At 44.0% G+C, this 20,356-nt stretch overlaps 1 protein-coding gene across 1 annotated transcript in view; it reads right to left on the bottom strand.

Annotated features, from left to right (window-relative positions):
- The window catches only part of ANGPT1 (angiopoietin 1), a 966,748-nt gene extending 946,627 nt beyond the window's left edge, over positions 1-20,121 (bottom strand). Inside the window, exon 1 of the mRNA XM_085605097.1 lies at positions 19,298-20,121. Coding sequence (XP_085461223.1) covers positions 19,298-19,597 — 300 coding nt within the window. The 5' untranslated portion in view covers positions 19,598-20,121. The remainder of the gene's footprint in view (positions 1-19,297) is intronic.
- Between the last annotated feature and the right edge of the window lie 235 nt (positions 20,122-20,356).

The raw sequence follows: 20,356 nt of genomic DNA, 5'->3' as shown, positions 1-20,356 counted from the left end.
GCTGTTATCATTGATGAGCTGAGTTTGGGGAATCAAGGAACTCGACGGAGATAGGGTAGAGTCAAAGCACCGCCATTTAGTACTGGGTGGATCCAAATAATCCTCTTTCACAGCATCCATGGTGCAAGTAGAATCGATTTGTGTGGGTCACTATACCAAAACGCACAGTCACAATAGGTATGTTATTGTAGAGATAGACATAGCTGAAACTTTGAGGACATATGTGTCTACTCTCTTTTGTCCTGACAAAAGCCCAAGAGCAGCTACATATTTTGGGCAGAAGCATCCTACCTTTGTAGTAGAGGCCATATAGGACCCTACTCCCCCACTATAGTGCTATTTTGTGTTTTAACATTGTCATGGGATGATAGCAAATATTAAAATAGAATATGCTGTCTTTCTCTACACAATATTTTTAAAAGCCCCCCAGTAAGGTATAATTGCACATGTACAATGTAAGTCTCCTCAAAACAGGATTGAAGTGCTCACCCAGGACAAGATTTCCTTGGCTAAGAGCAGGCTCAAGGATAAAGCATGCCACATAATTGTGGTTGAGAATTCAGAACCCTTTAAATCAAGAGACCCTTCTTAAAGGCATGCGTAACATACATTAGTGAATAAATCAAAAATTAGTGATAATCTCAGTATTGATTAGTTGGACCAGAATGCCTTTTGTTAAATTACTTTCATGACAGGAGTGCACTCATTGCCTGTTCTTCTGAAAAGTGACAAAGGACTTCCGCTCACTCCCTCTTAGCAGATGCATGAACCTGAGAACCTGCCTTAATCAATTTGAGTGGCCTCCTGCAGTACTGGAAAGGCTGCATGAATACATTGTGTGCTCAACTCTGCTAGTTGAATCCAGAAGCCTAGATCACCATAGGAATTAATAGCTCTGTGGTTTGGGAAAGATAATCTTGTATATTCTCCCTCACACTGCAGTCACAGTATGATGTTGCCCTTTGAGTGCTACATGGCAGTGGCAGATGTATTTTGGGCCCATGACACGCATCCCAAGGTGCACTGGAGCATAGGCAACATGTCTTCCTCTTTCTGAATATCTAGGGAACTAGCATTATATTTAATGTATTTTAAATACTAAATACTAAATTTAAAAATGATATTGTAATGAAAAAATAAATATTAAAAATATATTTAAAACAATTATTATTTAAGAATAAAAATATATATCCATTAAAAAATTAAAGCAATAACTAAACAATTTAAAAAATACTTTAGCATTATTAATATTAAGAAAAATAAACGAACTAACAAACATATAATATAAATACATATCAAATTATAGTACACAATAAAAGTAATAGAAAAAACCTAAAAATAAAATACAAAAGAATTACATAATTATTATAATAATTTTAAAAATATCATAAATAAATATTTAATAATATTTAGAAATAATTACATATTAGCAATCATATCTAAACAATAGTATGGAATGTGTTTGACCTTGGAGGGGTTAGATTTTTGATCCACACTCCAACATAAGCAGAACAGGGAAAGTGTTGGCCATTGGGGGGGTTAGATTTACTGTTCCTACTGCAATCAGAACAACAATTGGCAACGTTTTGGGCATTGGAGAAGTCAAATGTACTGCTCCCACCTCAATAAAAGCAAAAGCAGGGAAAGTGTTGGACTTTGGCGAGGTTAGATTTACTATTCTCACTCCAACGCAAGCAAAAGTAGGGTAAGTAGTGCACTTTGGAGGGATCAGGTTTACCATTCTATGCTTACATTATCAAAAAAATGCAAGTATAGAAGAAAAAAATTTAACATATTTAAAAGAAAAAATAGATTCATTAAATACAATCTAATTAAATTTGAACAAATCAATTTTTACATTACGGCTAAATAAAAATATAGAAATTATGAATATTTAAAATAAATGCTGCTCTCTACCTACTAGTAAAAAAACAACACACAATCTAGTAATAAAAATATATAAATAAAATATTATTTGTATTAGGTTAATCACTAAACAAAACAATTAAAAATAAAATAAGTAAGAAAAAAACAATTCATTTAAACAATTGTATAATCAAATAAAATTATCAACCAATTAATCAGTAAATAAAAACTACAAATAATCTGAATAACAATTAATCAGCTCATTTGCATTATTATCAATTATTAAATTAAATAACATAAACAATTATTATAAATTAAAAACTATTTTAATGTTAAATAACTTTCCAACTTAAACCCGTAGATACCCAACACACAGCTACTAAATGAAACATTTCTAATTAAATGAAAAAAAGATTTCACATTAAGGGGATGATTACGATGTCACTGCCTCGGAAAGGGGACCGACTGACCTCCGGTCAGCGGTCCCCCTCACCTAGGATGCGACCGAACACTGTTGGGTCGCATTCCGACATTTCTCGATGTGAGCATGCATTACTAATGTAAACCGTCTGTAATCAGCCGGTCAGAATTGAAATCGATGATGGGGGTCGGAAAGCCTTTGACCAAAGTTTGGGGGCCTTCCGACCTCTATCGTAATAGGCCCCTTAATGATTACAATGTATACTAAAAAAAATACATGTATTATAACAGTAATAACTTGTAATAAAATAACTAATTTTACCAAATTATCAAATCACGATATTTCATGCTGTATTAAAAACTTGGTTATATACAATTATTTTTAAACCACAATAAATTATGCATAAAAACAATATTTTTTCCTCTATAGTCTGTCGTAGGATAGTTTTGAGTTAACAATATTTTGACACAATATTTGTCCATCACAATATTTTTTTCCACAGTATGTTGGTAGTGCACCATGCACCTCACATAACTAACTTAACTTTGAGGTAAGGAGCATATTGTTCGGGTGTATTTGTTGAAACATACGAAGTTGATTTCTTTATGCTGGATATCTGTAGGCTGATTAGAACAAGCAGATCTGTCGCATATAATCAAGTTAGTTTTTGGCAAACCAGTTGCATGGATGAAAAGCAGGTATGACGGTGATAAGAAGAAAAAATCCCTAGCTAGTGATATCGAATGGGAATCCTTACAGCAATCTAATTAGGTCGGTTATGAAAGCCTAGACTTTGCTCGCGAGGCACCAGGATTAGACAATCCCTGTCACAGTTCAGGCTTCTGGAGTTCCTGGTGTAGCAGAAACATTAAACAAGCGTTTGCAATGGAATGAGTCGAATTTACGAGAGTTTGAACTATTGGCACTATAAATGACAATGTCATTTATTTATGTGTTGTTTTTAAAACAGATAAATAAGAGGCATTGTCATTTACAATGCCAATAGCTTAAACTCTCGCAAATGTGCGACATATTGCATTGCAAATGAGTTTGTGCTATAAAAAACAGTAACTACGCACATAAAAGGGGGTGTCGCCATGGGAGGTTACAAAATGAGGCAGGGCGGTACTAAGGAGGGACTACTAAGCCTATTGACCAATGAACAGTCACAGTTTACAGTGGACAATGACACAAGCCAATGAAAAATATGGGCGGAGAGCGGGCAGAGATTCAAGTCCCTACCTGAGTACAGCATGCCTCGCAGAGCAGCACATGCACTGCTCAGGCTCGACCTAAAAATGCACTCATCAGTAGTCAGAGTGCATCATTGATGGAAGGGGGCAGGGCTTCTATGTGTGTAAGCAGTTGTAAGGCTGTGTATCCCTTCGCCAGTTTGCACAAGAAGGTGCATGAATCACCCAGTTTTCTCGCAAGTTATTATGACGCTCTATTTTGAATGTACGCATGTAATGTGTGTCGCCTCCTGTTCCCAACTCCTGACTGCTCCGTGAGTCATAGCAGGAGTCATCTAGTACACTTCGCTGTCCTTTACAAAGATCGCCACATTTGACTTCACATGTCCGGCCATCGCCTTGCTGCTAATTTGGTGTCATTGAAGTGCGCTTTACAAAGGAACTAAGTGCATGTAGGATTAGTTGCACTTTTTCCAGCACTGTCACTTTCACTTTGCACTTTGTTGTTCCATTAAGGACAAGGGTGAAATGGGTCATTGGTATTGTTGCGCGTGTTTTGAAAGATGGCATTGGATGGTACTTACAGCATTTTTTAGAATGTCCTCAAAAGAGTTTTTTGATAGTGCCCAAGTTTTTATCTGTTTTTATATTTCTGACTTGCATTATCTCTCCTCGTGTAAATCGTATTAATTAACTATATCATGATTCTCAAATTCAGTTTTGATTCTGTTCTATTTTGAACGTGGAAAGTTACTGCACTGTTTGCATCACACCATTCAACAAGCTCATATTTTAAAGCAAACGGTGGCCTTTCATTTAAGAAACTGACTGCCACTGCGGGATTATTCAACTATTAATTGACCTTCAAATTGCTATTCCAAATTTGGTGACAGGGATTATGCTAATCCTACGCACAAGAGCGGTAAAGCTCTATAGGGAAATGACGACACTTCTGGTGCCAGGTGCTCTGAAGTCTCCCCAGGTGTCCGCTCACCAAGAGCCTAGCAGGTTAATCCAACAGAGGCACACAAAGACCAGGCCTCCCCAATGAAGCATACATGTGCCAGGATAACATGTTTACAGATAAACCTTTCATTACAATAGAAATCATATGTACTAATTCCAGATTTCTGTCATCCTTTTCAAAGCATGCACCACTTCCATGTGCCTCAAACAAACATAGAGCAGTGAACACCCCTCTCCCATCATTTAACAATTAATTTTCTCTTTTATGGACTGTATAAAAAGTCCTACTAGGAAGCTGCTTTTCCTGCATATTTGAGACATCAATCAATCAATCAATCAGTTCATTTGTAAAGCGCACTACAAACTCGTGAGGGTTTCAAGGCGCTGAGGGGGAGTATGGGGGGTGCTGCTGCTACTGGTCGAAGAGCCAGGTCTTGAGTCGTCTCCTGAAGGTCAGCAGGTCTTCGGTTTGTCGTAGGTTGAGGGTGTTCCAGGTCTTGGCGGCGCGGTGGGAGAAGGACCTGCCTCCGGGTGTGGTTCTACGGATGCGTGGGACCGTGGCCAGGACATCTGTTCCAGTGCTAGAAAGGCCGTGTGCCCATACACTAGAAGATGGCCTCTGATGACATTCGAGGCCCAGCTCATATCATGCTTAATATGTGGGGTGAGACTTTAATGATGCAGGTCCTCGTTTATAATATTTTGACACATGGCAGCACAGCAAGCCTTTCTACTGTGCTGCCTGGCATCAAAAGAAAAGGTCAGGAATGCGCTGTATCTACAAGATATGGAGCATTCCTCTAGTTTTAGCCTATGCCGGCACACAATGGGCTGCCATGCGCCAACGCAGGCACCATTGCACAATTGGTGCAAGGGTGTCTGCGTTGTAGGGGTGATCGTCTTGTCCCGGAAGGGACACCTTCCCGCACAAAATTAATCACAAGAGGTGCTTTCCTCTTTCCACGTGTGCGGCAGAATACAACACACATAAAAAAAGGAAAAACGGGGAGAAATAAAGGTATTTCTCCTCGTTGTGCCTCTTTAAAGCCTCCCCTGGGGAGGCGTATGAATTTGCCGCATTCCCTTGTAAATCGTCAGGTTTCATGGATGTGGTGTGGGAGCATCCACAGCAACTCCCATGGAACGTCCCTTTCACGCAGATTAATGTATGAGAGGGGGCCATATTTACAAGGCCATGAAAAGCTACACAGGGTGGCTTAACGTGGCCTTGTAAATATGGGCAGGGTCACTGCACTGCCGGTGCATCAAAAAATGTGAGGCACCGGCGGTGCAATGGACTTGTAAATACGCCCCTCAGTGTCCAGATTGGTTTCAGTTTATACTGTTCAGTACCGGATGCAAAGGGTGAAGCTCTACCTTCCTTGGACAGTGTGGTGTGAAAGGATCCCTGAAAGCAATGACCCTGATCAGTCCAATCACACACATCAAAACATTCCTGCCGACCGGAAGTGGTAGCCTCGCTCGCCCACACTTTGACAACACCGATACTGACCACTCAAAAGGCATGGATACCGAACCTAAAGGCGCATCGAAGGGAAGTGTGACTATTGCACATCATAAATGTAATGACCCATGATCCTCTATAATGAGACAGGGCATGCCACTCTGTCTTTGCCTGTTCTGTGCAATAGACAGGTAACAGCGCTGGGGGTGCCTTCAAGCTTTGGGTGGAGATGCTTGTGAATCCTCTGGAGCCGACTGCCAAACACATAGATATTTAAGGGATCAGAGGTAAAGAACCTCTGTCTGAAGTCAGATTACTCTTCAAACATTGATAGTACAAAAATCAATCGTTCGAGCTCCGACCATTGCATAATAAGGTCACTCGAGGTGAGGCAATGGTGGTCTGTCTGGAATCCTGCTGTTTATTGTGTGGTAGGGGGCGCTATCAGCATATTCAAGGTATTCATGATAATGGCTGAAATAGGCAACCAAAATGTTTTAAGGATTCAAATATAAGGCAGTGGACGAACGCTAAGCAGTAGAATGCAACAATCATCTCAAAATGATGTTCCCCATCCCCAGTGGGGCACAATAAAGTCATTTATATAGCGCATATCACAAAGAAAACTATTTCTTGGCACACACGATGAAGATGGGGACTATACTTTCAAAAGAAAACAACACAAAATGTGGCACTTGCGAGGCACAAAACAAATACACTGCTGTAGTCTGTGAAATGCTATTAAGTAATGGCTTTAACTTCCAAAGCAATAGAACGGGTTCGACGAGTCGCATGCATACTAAACACAATCAAAACAATGACCAATCGGGTCCATGGGATGTGGGAATGTCTAGGTCCTTAAACTCTCCAGCACTCATTTACCTTCATTATATGACAGGAGATGGAGATAGACTTTCAGTTGGAATGACTACAGCGACATGAGGTTTACTTTAGCAAGGAATGTGGAAACCCTCAAAGATAAATTAAAATGATGCGTGTTACCATTGCAGAGATCCTGGTGCAGGTTCGGATGTTGTAAAGTGATCTGCATCTCGCGGTACAAAGCACTAACTCAATTAAGCATGCCACGTGTTTGTACATTATATTTAAATAAAATGTCAATCAGTCCAAGTTAAAACTTTAATGCAATAAGCTGCGCTTTCAAGGGTGGACGTGCCTGTGGAACAGAAAGGGGCCACCCAGAGGCCTGACTTCGCTCCCCCACAAGCCCTCTTAGATCTCATGTGCACGCTACTCGTTGAGGCCGACCCACTCTGCCCACACCACGCACATTCCCACACCATTCCTTATCAATCTGACTTCACCCGCTGTGAAACTTTGCAAGAACTGACCACCCTTTGTGTGGCGCAATCCATTTAAACGTTGTGTGTTTCACCTTAGGCTGTCTGTTGTTCTTGTTTCTTTCTCAACAACTTTATTTAGACGTTTGATGAGACACAGAGACAATCACAGTGCGCGTAGTGCCACATTCATAAATTGTACATAGGATACTACATCCGACACCAGGGGTGTGTACAGCAAATTACCAGCAGTACTCCTGTGTGGGCTATGATCAGTTTAGCCTCCATATCAACATTGCGAAAGGGTTGGAAGTCTCCTTCCCTGCGTCGACTAAAAGAAGTACCAGGGGATATAAATCCAATTCAACATCTGTGACATTTGTTTGAGGGATAGCATTTCCTTCCCATATGACATTATCTTGGGTTAGGACCCCCTTATATGTGGCATGTTGCAACCTTTCCTACACACTTCTGAACTGTCAAACATGGCCTTGAGCTGAACAGGGGTATAAAGCCATCCAGGGCCAGCTTTGGCACTGGTGGTGCCCCGTGCAGCAATCTTTGTTGGTGCCGCCAATGACCTGCTCCACCATGGAACCTCTCACTACCATCCTCCAAGGGTGCTGCTCAGTGCTTCATGGCCCCTCTCTCACATGTATTTAATTCATTTTATAGTGCTGCTCAAAAAAATGTACAGCACTATAGACCACACACACAGTATGCAGAGACAACCAGTCATACAAGTGTGTAAATCATTGTATAGGAAATGTTACAAAATACAATAAGGACTACAAAGTGCAGGAGTCACATGTCATCCATACTGGTAGGCAATGCATTTTAAGAGTGATTGATCTGAAGATGTACAAACTCAGGATTTCAAACATAACGCAGATGTCGGGTTGGCTGTACTAATAAGAATTTATTTCTAACCAAACAAACCTTTTTTAGTAACCTGAAGAAAATGAAAGACTGGAGAAAAAAACACAAGATTCTAAACCTACACTGTGTAGTGTTTATTGCTCACTGTGTTATATTAGCAGGTTTGTAACTTATGAACTGCAAGTAACAAAAGAATATTTGTGGCAAAAATAGTGACCCACTGAGCAAGCTACATAAAATACAATTCTGTGATCTGCATTCTGCAGTGTTGTGTATCAGGAACATTAACTATATGCACTGCCTTATGAGGCATTACAACTACTGTTGGACACATCATCATCTCTCTAGCAAGTGCATTCATCACCAGAGTTATCTTGACATGTTCATTATAGCCTGAACACTTCTGGGCGCACAAAGAAGCTGAAGCAGATGTTTTTTAAACCATAAGATATTTCAGAATGCAGCTCCAACTGAGCTCAGTGCCAGGTACGAAGGCACCGGTCTCGCCACCCTAAAGCTGGCCCTGATGCCATCTTGCGAGTATCCTAAATGCATTTACTTCATTTTGAGAGCAGATGGGTAATATGGCCGATCTCAGTCATATTGTATTCCAGACCTCCTCAGACATTCCCTGATTTCAGTCTTTCTCCTAATTATCCATGTAGACAAGCATGTTTGGCGATTCTGGTCTACCCAAAATCACATACAATCTGGATATACCTCAAGTAATTTGATTTTAGTCGAGTAGGTGTTCACTTGGCATCAAATCTCTAGATACTGTTTACTAGATTTCTTCCTTGCCCGACCAGTACAATAAAAGAGTTGGTCTAAAATTGGCCACACATTCAGTTTGGAACTTTCTCTACAGGTATCTTTCTCCAGTATGCAAATATTCTCAACCAACATGCCTATTTGTGAAGGATTGGATTCTCTCCTACTTCTGAACCAGAACTTCTGATATGAAATCTGATTTGAAATCTATTGGTGAGTGTGGAGTTGGGTATGAGGTAATCAAACTTGACCGAGTTACCTGATTCCAGTATTTCACCAATATTGTGGCCAATGGGATTATTGATAGAGTGGAGCTCCTATGTCCACCCTGAATCCATAACTGGTATTTCAGGGGAATTTGTGAATATTCTGTTCTACCTTCACCCAAGGTTTAATAAATTGTTCTTCACCATCCCAGTGCTAATCACGGTTGATGTGCTTGAATGTATCTTAGCACATTGGGTAGTCCTGGACCCTATGGTTATCGTGATATCTACACTGTTGTTTTTGCAACCCTAGAAATGTATTGTTTGATACAAATGACAACTTTTTAGGGCTGTCTCTTAATGTCCATTGAGGGAATTTGGTGGGAAGCAGTTGAGCGGTGTACAACAATCTAAAACCCTATCTGTATAAACTTTTTTGCAAGGTGGAAAATTATGACCACCCCAAGATACTTGAGTAGGGTATTATTACAGTTTATACCCTCATTTTCTTAATCTGGTTCACAGAATTTTTTTGGTTCCATGTCTGATTTCCAGCTGATTTGCATGACCCCAAAGAAGTCTAAGAAGCTCTTCCTGCATAACTGCAATGCCCTATGTCACTCACAAAATATATAATGTCGTGCAAAAAGGCCTAGCGTGTGGTGATGTTGTCCTATTCTATTACGTGTGATGTTTGGTTTAGCATTTATTTCATGTATTAGCAGTTGTAATGTGAATAACTGCGATGAGAGTTAAAGGATGTCCTTGCCTTGTACCTCCTTGACAAGGTAATATGATTAAAAAGCAGGGCATTGGTATAAGTATTAATAGATAGAAGGAAATAGTTGGAGAGAGTACAATTTTTAAGGTTAGATGCCAAGTTATTTAATATTGAAGACCTGCTATAGATATTGCCGAACACGTTTGTCAGTGCCTCCTGACAGAGGGAGTAGCCTTTCTTTTTTACATTCAACAATCTCCATTAGATTGACTGTTAAGCAAATGTTACCGAGGTATACCTATTTTTATAAACACTGATTAACATATGGAAATAACCGGGACCTGACAATCATCAAGCGACTAATCAGAATTTCTGTGAATAGTCAAATATCATAGTTCAATTGCAGAATAGACCTGTGTGAGACACAAGACGTAGGTTACAAAGACAATATTACCTTGGGCTCCACCATTCAGTTTGTCCCCTTCCTGGACAGAAGTAAATAGTTGAAGACCTTCATCAGTGGATCAGCTTGAAGTTCCAGGCATCCCTTATTCAACGACGGGGACATCTGGACATAGGGCATTGTTCTTAGCTGGACCCTCAATATCCTCTTTGACTCCCCCATTAAGATGGCCTCATTCAAAGTTTTAACTATCTCCATGTCAATAGAAGGGAAAGTAAAGTTGCCAGCACTGAGGAACATCCATTTCACAACAACCCTTTGTATAGGGCAGAGTAATAGGCATGAAAGTGTTAAAAAACAATCTGTCATTCTTAACAAGTGTGATTCTAATTTGTCTACAATGCTTTGAAGGTGTTCTGGGTTAGTGTAATTGCACTCTTCTAAGCCAACAGACACTCAGATTTGTCCACCCTCTCATAATATAATTTGTTGTACAACATTTTGCGGACACATTCCTTCACAAGTATGTGTTCCAGTTATCTCCTAGTTTAATGCTATAGTATATACTGTATGTTTTATTTTAACTGTCTGTCTTATGCTGTTGTGTCAACTGAGTTAATATTTTTCTAGCCCCGCTTTTATTTCTGTTGACAGCTCCATGCATCTAGCTGTATGTGTAATTACCGCCCCCACCTGGGCACGTCCCATGTTGCGTCATCTGTCTCATTTTTCTTTTCGAAGTAATGCTCTATCAATTCTCTAATGGTTGCCCATACACAGTGTCACCGACATCTATCTCATTAATTTCCTTAGGGTACAAATGAGCCACTCACTCCATCACTCCATCGACCTCCATTGAGACTAATGGATGGTCCAGCAGAGGCTGTAGATCAATGTCAGTTTCCAGCAGCAGCGAGTCAAGAGCGTTACTTATCGTTAAGTAGTCTATCCTGGTGTTTGGTTTGTGGGTGTTCAAATACAAAGTGAAGTCTCTTGCATTCTCATGTAGAGTCTCCGTATGTCCAGCAGACGCAAAACTACCACTCCATGTGTGAGGGAGAGTGGACTGTTGAGTTAAAACATTTGAGTTAGAGTAACTCCGAATAGGTTTAAACGTTCGAGTAAAGTCTCCCTGCCCCCAATATTATCACCCTAGAGAGAATTTTGCCGTCAACTGGAATAGGTTCAGGTAGAACCTCTCCGTACCCTCATTGAGCGCGAACACAGAAAGTAAGGTCAGGGATAGCCTCTAATGTTTACCCCCAGCTCCTGCTGTTCCTCGGTCTCATCCTGCCGTGTCCCTTCAAGGTACAAAGATATGTTTCTTTTAAGCCCAATGACCGCTCCCTTTATCTTTTTATAGGCATTGGAATGTATTTGTCCAGGGTCCCCATAAGAGCGAAGACATACAACATCTTTGTTTGTCAGATGAGTTCCTTGGACCTTTACATCCACATGTTTTAGTGTGACCATTTCATGAAAGCTCTCTTTACGGGGGAGTTGAGGTCCAACACATTTGAAGTAAATAGCTTGTGGGCGTCATTCACTGGCATTTAGATGTTCTAATTGCTTATATATAGACTCCTCTGTACAATGACAGTTTGTCGCCTCTAGTTTGTTTGCCTCCTGTAATGGCTTCGCAATAGTCCTTCTGAGTTCAAGACTGTGACGTGCATGGCGAAAGCATTCGGCATTTTAGAAACATTCAAGGGTTTTTCACACCTACGTACAGTAAAACAAGCTTTAGAAAAATTAATCCTACAACTTTCTGACAGACCGATAAACAGCAAAGACAACTCTAGAGAACAAAATCTGTACAACCACAGAGGCGACAAAAAACTCTCGTCATCACATGCATATGAGACAGCTAGCAGAAAGAGCCCGGGTCCCAACAGAACCATCTCATGTACCATTCTCCAGGGAGGGGGAAGAAAATGGATCCAGTCATTTGGAGGCGCTGAAGGAAACATGCCCAAGTGGCAATGCTGTCCAAGGCATTTAGGGATTAGGTTTATTGCCTTAACCACACGTAGAATTCTATGAATATATTTACATTGTGACAAGTAGCATTAAACGCCAGGGCTGGATAGCAGCAACTGAGAAAGGAACAAGCATTGGCAAAGCAAATAGGTCTCACTTATGGGAAGTTTATAGGCGTGTCAATATTTTGAAGCCATGTTGTACAGCAGCCGACCTGCTGTGCAGCATCGATGAGGGTGTTAAAAAACACTCCTATGACTTGATCAGCTCTAGCTGCTTTAGATCGCTTTTTTTGTTTACTTTCAACCATGCTGCGCAGAAACCATGCAGCTGTAAAAAATGCTTTAGACACCATTGGAAAGCAAAATAGTAGAAGCTCGAGCTGCTATTGAAAAGTGTGCACACAGTAAAGGAGTGGGCAGAGAGCTGCAGATACAGCTTAAAAGGAAGCTGCAGCCGGCAACTCCCCTCTGTGATGTCATAACATGAAGATAACTGATGGAGCCGGTGAATGTCCAAGCAGGCGTGTGTCCAGGGACATCCAATGGTTGTTTCCAACACAAAAGGGACCCTAACTGCAACTTATATTCTATTCTCATTATACTGGGAAGAGCAGTGAGAAGGTGAGATGATCGTATGGACAGTGGTGTTAAGTGACCCTGTTCACCTATGAATATAAGGTGCCTGAAAGGTACATGGTTACAACCCAACCATCAATTGTTGCAATGGAAAATTAAAAAATGTATATACAATATCGAACTAGGGCATTGCTGGACCACTAACTTAGTTCCATCCACCATACTGGGGACTCCTAAGACCAACAGTAGAGCCCTCTTCAGACAGGACAACCTTGTCAGGGGGAGATGTATGAGAGAGAAATGCCCTTGTCAAAGTAGCAATTATCTTAGGAAGAAGACATCACAAAGTAGGAGCAGTTGTATCAGGTGTACAAAATTAGGTTATTATATCCCAGTAAATGCTGACTTGCACACGTGAATGAGCATGCCCATGTTTTCTGTACACAATGTGGTAAACATTGCACTATTGGCAGATCACTGCTTCCCAATATATGCCTCCCGGAGGTCCTTTTTCACAGTAAGACACATGGGGCATCTAGTTCCTCATGCCAAGGATCAATAACTCTGCCACTTTCCGGGAAGGGAAGGGAAGTTATGTAACACCTAGTACCCAAGCAGTGGACCGCTGCTCCATATCTGTGAGAATTTAACTGCATACCTGGTACTGAAAAATAAGGCAAATAACGACTCCAGAATTTCAATCCAAGTTATGAAGGGCAAACTGAGACCCCTCCAAGAGATCCAGAGAACTCTCATTCAAACACAGTAGGGCCGAAAAACTTGGAACATAAGAGTCAGGGCTGAGTCTCATGACTCATCACCACTTTAAGTTACCACATGCTTCCCCAAGTGATCAGACATCCACTGTCAAGCCACCAATAGTAACACAGCTCCCAATTTGCCTTCACAAGCATAAGGTGAAGATGGACAGAGGAGTGGGGAGTAGAGGAACGACAGCATACCTGAGCGATCTAATTGGCCACCAGTGTAAACAATAAAGATGCAAATAGAGTCTCATCGCGGCGCTGTGGTGAACCAGTATCATACCTAACATCAACCCCTCGCGTACCTTTAGACTCCATCCCAGGCACAAGAGCCTTCACACAGAGACACTACAGACCCCACCTGACCTTCTCGCTAGAGAAGAGCAATAGCTGAACCAAGGCATATTGTCTCAGCTGTTGACCCCCACGGTGGATCACCCATCCTCCCAGATGTAATGGTCCTTAACCTACAGACTTATGATGAACCTATGGCTGTGATGAGAAAGACCCTGCCCATTGGGGCCTGGGCTTGGCCCTGCCCTTTGGGGCCCGTGGCTGACCCTGCCATTTGGGGTTCGTGCTGGACCCTGCCCTTTGGGGCCCGTGGTTGACCCTGGCTTTTGGGGCCCATGGCTGACACTGCCCTTTTGGGCTTGTGCTTGACCCTGCCCTTTGGGGCCCGTGCTTGACCCTGCCCTTTGGGGCCCGTGCTTGACCCTCCCCTTTGGGGCCCGTGCTTGACCCTGACCTTTGGGGCCCATGGCTGACCCTGCCCTTTGGGGCTCGTGCTTGACCCTGCCCTTTGGGGCCTGTGCTTGACCCTGCCCTTTGGGGCCCGTGGTTGACCCTGGCCTTTTAGGGCCTGTGTTTGACCTTGCCCTTTGGGGCCCATGATTCACCCTACCCTTTGGGGCCCATGCTTGACCCTGCCCTTTGTGGCCTGTGCTCGACCTTACCCTTTGGGGCCCAGGCTTGACCCTGCCCTTTGGGACCCATGCTTGACCCTGCCCTTTGGGGCCTATGCTTGACCCTGGCCTTTTAGGGCCCGTGTTTGACTCTGTCCTTTGGGGCCAGTGGTTGACCCAGCCCTTTGGGGCCCATGCTTGACCCTTCCCTTTGGGACCCATGCTTGACCCTGGCCTTTTAGGGCCCGTGTTTGACCCTGCCCTATGGAGCCCGTGCATGACCCTCCCCTTTGGGGCCCATGGCTGACCCTGCCCTTTGGGGCCCATGCTTGACCCTGCCCTTTGTGGGCCCGTGCTCTAAGTGTGAGCTTTTTCAATATTATATACAAGCCATAGTTGCTGCTTATTTATCTTATGCAACTAACAACCATTGACAAAGCCAATAGTCTTGACTTGTTGTAGGTATGATGTTACTTGTATCATATATCTGGATGCAATGACAGAAACAGCAAAATACAAGTCGGGCGGCACACTATGCTAAGCACAGATTTTTAGCTTACATGTTTTAAGCCACGCCCTTAATTACGTTGACCACGCCCCTTTGAGAGACCTAACAGTTTTTTCATCCCACTTGCCCTGGTGATGGGGGTGTGGCTGGTTTGGGGTAAGAGCAAAATTCAAGGCATTTTTCTAGGCGCGCTACTTCCGTAGATGGTGTCTGGAGGAGACGCCTCACTGGGTAAGGAATGAGACGAACAGAGGAGGCCCCTGAACATGGCACACGTCCTTCTATTGCACCAGAATTAATCGCGGATGGGGGGAGGGAGGCTAGCCTTTCGTGGCGGCAACAAGGGCAGATCGTCTCCCACATTAAAGATGTTTACCTCCTCTGTTTACCTCCTCTCTGGGACCACGGAAATATCTCCTAAAAGGGCGAAGGGCGGCTGAAGGGAAGGGGTTGACAAAAGCTCATGGTACTAAAAAATGGAAACATCCAATGGTACTTTTTGTAAAATGATTGCTAAAAATGAGCAGGAACGGTGCAGGATTTTGTAGCAGAAACTGCCTTGCTGAATTCCTGCACGAGTTAGCAAGTTGGCTACAGAAAGATGACTGACTTGAAATGTAAGTCAAATGGTTCAAGCACTCTGGGCAAGCAATGCTTGTTTACAGTACTTAACGCAGAGAACGGTCTCCTGTGAAATAACACAAAATATATTCTAACACGAAACACGCGGTGTAAAACCCTCTCTGTAGTACGGGAGGCAGGCATCTGTGCGATGCTTCGCGGACCCTGCCCCGGCTCCCTGGCAGTCTGCTTTTCACCACGAAGTGCACAAGTCGTGTTTCTGCTCATTTCCTGGAAAGGCAGACAGAAGTCTGCACAAGCGCAGCCGTAGTTCAGCTGGCGCGCTCCTCGACCTCTCTGTAGCTTGCACACTGCTGAGTCCGTCTATAAATCGGGGACGGTCTTATTAATGAAACGAATTTTTGGCACAGTTTAGTTGTTTTCCATTTGAACCCACTTGTGGCCTCGCCAGCAGCGAGTAAACTGGCGTGGAGGATTTAGTGTCTGCGTTTGTGAGCTCTTTAGACGCGTCCTTCGGAAGCTAAAGTGAAGTGACCCGGTCTGCACCGAACATCATTTCAAGTTCAAGGCAGACGCGGTGATGCGAGCTCAGTACAGCCCCTAGCGGTCAAACGTGGTAGTGACGTCTTCGAAGACAGAATTCAGCAGCCAAAGTAGAGTACAGTGCAAGAACAACTGATTGCAGACGTCAGGGAGAGCTGTGACGACCACATCGTTTCATTATTTAAAACTTAAAATACGTACAGCCTCGGTGCCACCCGACTCCCTTGTCTCTGGGTAACTTGTTCATAGCGTGTTCTTTTCTGCAGACAAATACAATCTGGCCGAGTCAGCCTTACACGCCCCATTCTCAAGCATTGTGCGGCTGCGCCATGGTGACGAGCACTGCACAGTCGGGCAATTGCATCTGTCAGTGAATGAATAAATGTTGTCTGTGAAGCTAAGAACAACCAAGTCGTACGACAGGCAGCAGAGAGAAATGCTTTAGGGGCCACTGCGACGCGCGTACATTCAGGGTTTGCTTTTAATATTTACCGTGCAATTACACATTCTCCTCACAACTATAGCATCGCTATAGACAAAGACAAGGAACTAGACTGTTGTGCATGCATCACACCCATGCAGCTGAGTTTTTTCCGCGCCATTTTACCTATGTGCAGGCGGTCCAAGGTTTCACTTCGAAAGTTCGTTAAGAATGGTTCCTAAAAGTTGATACCGTGTTTGAGCGAGAGTCTCCAGAAATCAGGTTGCGCGAATCAAGCAACCTCGGAGAAGGAGAACCTATGTCTAAACCAATTGCAGCGTCTCCTTTCGACAATCTGCGCTCTTGTGGTACTCTTGAAACGCAATAATCACGCAACATTTTAAGTAAGTGTTACCGGACTCTGTAAAAGTGTAAAACATACTGTGGCATGCCATCACCAGGGCACTGCTTAGCATTAAACCGTGATAATGTGTGTGCAATAACCAGGAACACTGGAGTTATGCTGCATGGTTGAGTAAATTATGCGGCAACAAATGCCAAATTATGCTGCAAAATGCAGCACATTTTACTTCATTGTTTTCTAATTTTCACACTGTTAACACTGCCTGGGCTTTGATTGCACCTTATCAGTACCAATTGGTTGCCGGTTAAAGCCAGGGTCATGTTCAAGGCTCTGATTACGGCCCATGACGCACTTTACGAGTATGGCCCGGTCTATCTGAGGAACTGTTTCTCGTTCTATCGCCCGGGCAGACTCTTGCACCCCTTGAACACGTACCTGGCTTCCACACCTAGAATTCGTCTGAAAAGAAAGGGGGTCAGTCCCCTGGCCTACCTGGCTGTGAAGTCTTGGAACTCTCTTCCCCCGGATCTGCCAAGCCTTCAAAATGCTACTCAGTTTAGAAAAAAACTCAAAACTTTCCTATTCAACTAAGATGGTTTGTTTTTTCCCTTTGCCATTTTTGCTGTACTCTGTATTCCGTCTTTCTTTGGGGCTCGTGCCGGGACACTCTGTTGAGTAGCTGTGCGCGTTGTAAATCACCAATAGCATCACATAACATTAACAGCCACATATAGCAATAAGCAACAGGACGGGGACCATTCATAGAGCCTTGCACTAAGCAGCAACACGGGTCTCTGAGTTTTTATCAACTTTCGAATCGTATGCGCTGGATCGAATTTATTTTTTGCTAAAATCTGCAGTTTATGCAGAAGATGATGGATTATGTGGTAAATGTGGCAAATATATAATTATGCAAAAATTGCCACAGCTTCACAATCGTATAATTCCAGTGGCCCAGGCAATAACTAAGTGTTCCACTTTTCTTTAATCCACCTGACAGCTGGCAGACCTTCTGTATCAAATAATTGAGTAACTTTCCCAGATACAATATTTTAAGTGAACCAGTTCACACTTTCCGCAGACTACCCTTTGTGCGGATGTACACGGGCTGACCTAGTAAACGTGCAATATTTGAAAGTGTCAGTGATTATAAAGTGCCACCAAGTGATTTCTTCACACCCTTTAATAGAATCTTCCCAGGTACTTTATTTACAGTGCCCTGGGTGTGCAGTGCCATGCCTCGCCAGGGAGACAGAAAAGCGACACTCTTCCATCTATGCACACTCAGGTTATCAGCCAGAGAGTGTAAGCCGAGGTGCCCGCAGCAGGGCAAAGACACAGAGAGGTTTGGACCATTGACGCCTGCTGACATTTAATCTGAAGAAGGGCTATGAATAGAAGCTGTCAAACTATAAATATACTTTTCATCTTCACACCTAGTCACTTCGACAGGATAGCGGTGCCAGGGCAGTGCATCTGGCGCTGCTAGGGTTACAGGACTAATCACAGCACCAGATGGGCGGAATGAAACGTGGGTACCGCAGCACCGGGTGATAATGAACACATCCAATGAGATAGCACGATGCACGTTTAACCTCAGCATCGTGAGATAAAGGAACATGCTTAACCACAGCGCCAGGGTGATGGAATTACACATGATTAACCACAGCGCCAGGGTGATGGAATTACACATGATTAACCACAGCACCAGAGTTATGAAATGGAATACATTGAATTACAGCCCCACAGTGATAAACAACAGGTCCAACTACAGCATCAGGGCGATAAAATGAAAACTGTTGACCACAGCACCAGAGTGATAAAATGGAATACATTGAATTACAGCACCACAGTGATAAACAACAGGTCCAACCGCAGCATCAGGGCGATACAATGAAAACTGTTGACCACAGCACCAGAGTGATAACATGGAACACATTAAATAAGACCAGGGTGAAAACAAAAGGCCTTTTTAACCACAGCATCACGGCGATAAAGGAATTTGTTTAACGACAGCACCAGGGCGATAGAAGGAAACTTGTAACCACAGCGCCAGAGTTATAACATGGTACACAGTGAATGACAGCACCATGCTATAATATAACATCTTTAACCACAGCAGCAAGGTGATAACACGGAGCAAACAAAAGCACCCAGGTGCTGTCACAGGGCCCGGGCGACAGCATCCTACAAGTTTAACCACAGAACCTGCGCATTAGGGCGATAACACAGACACCTTTAACCAGCACCAGGTGACAACACGGAATACAACGAACCACTACACCAGTCGATAACAGGGAACACTTTTATCCATAGCACAAGGGAGACAACACGGAGCATGTTTACCCACGGCACGAGGGTAATCGAACACGGCCAATGTGATAACAGGAAACACAGCCAGAGCGCCACAGCACGGACACATTTACCACTGCGCCCGGCGTGTTTACAGACGGGGCTTACTTTCTGCAGCCACTGCGTGTAGTTCTCCATGGCGTGCTCCAGGTGCTGCAGCTTCTGGGACGGCAGCTCGGGCTCCACGTGCGGGGCGTCCCGCTGCAGCGCGTTGGCGTTGTACTGCTCTGTGGTGGCGCCCTCCCGGCAACCCGCCTCCTGCTCCGGCAGGATGAAGGTGTAGGTGCACTGCCCGTGCTGGATGCGGTTGTACCGCCTGCCACTGCTGTCCGTCCCCCTCCGCTGGGAGCTGCCCTCCACGCAGGCAGCCACCGCCGCCAGGACAGCCACTGCCAGCCAAGCCGTCATCTTGTCCGCCTCGCACTTTTGAGGACCTATCCGCCTGTTTCCTGCTCACCACCGCTGGTGAAAACGTGAGAGGAGAAGAAACTCCGAGACGCAACCAGAAGTGGCAGTTCACGTGTTAGTTTTGGCTGCAGCCTAGGTTTATTTCATGGTGCTGCCGGTCCCCCTGTCTGATATGCCATGCACTTATTACACAGCAGCTGTGATGGATGGCTTCCTCCCCCTGCAGTCCGGCAGGCATGTCCCCGTCATCACAAGTGCATGCCCCAGCCTCGCAGCTCCTGCCCCGTCTGCAGCAGCACTGCCCCTTCCTCGCAGACCTCTGGGAGCTTTATCTGGGCTGCGCCATGTGCGGCAGCACCGCTCCGTCCTGACAGACCCCTCGGAGCTTCAGTCAGGCTGGGAGCCGCTCGCCTCTCACAGATGACAGGAATGTGTGCCCGAGGAGCCCCTATGCAGAGGACGGCGGCTCGCTACAGAGGGATCGTTTTACAGAGCCGGCTGCATCATGACCTCAGTCATGCATGTAGGGCCAGCCCCTATTCCACACCGCTGCTAAGTGCCTGGGCAGACCTGCCCTCAGACCACCTCAGCACGCGCCTGTTCTTGACACCAGCGCAGCCCGTGACGCTGTAAGGGCAGCTCGCCCGCACAAGTGACCCTTAATATCACATACTCCAATCAAGCGACTCCGAAGAGGAAAACACAACCACACTCCTCCTGCACATTTATATAAAAAATATAATTGGTGCATGTTTTTCC

Source organism: Triturus cristatus, chromosome 5_1 (genome assembly GCF_964204655.1).
Source record: "Triturus cristatus chromosome 5_1, aTriCri1.1, whole genome shotgun sequence".
NCBI classification, from domain to species: Eukaryota; Metazoa; Chordata; class Amphibia; order Caudata; family Salamandridae; genus Triturus; species Triturus cristatus.
This window is presented reverse-complemented; position numbering and strand designations above follow the sequence as displayed.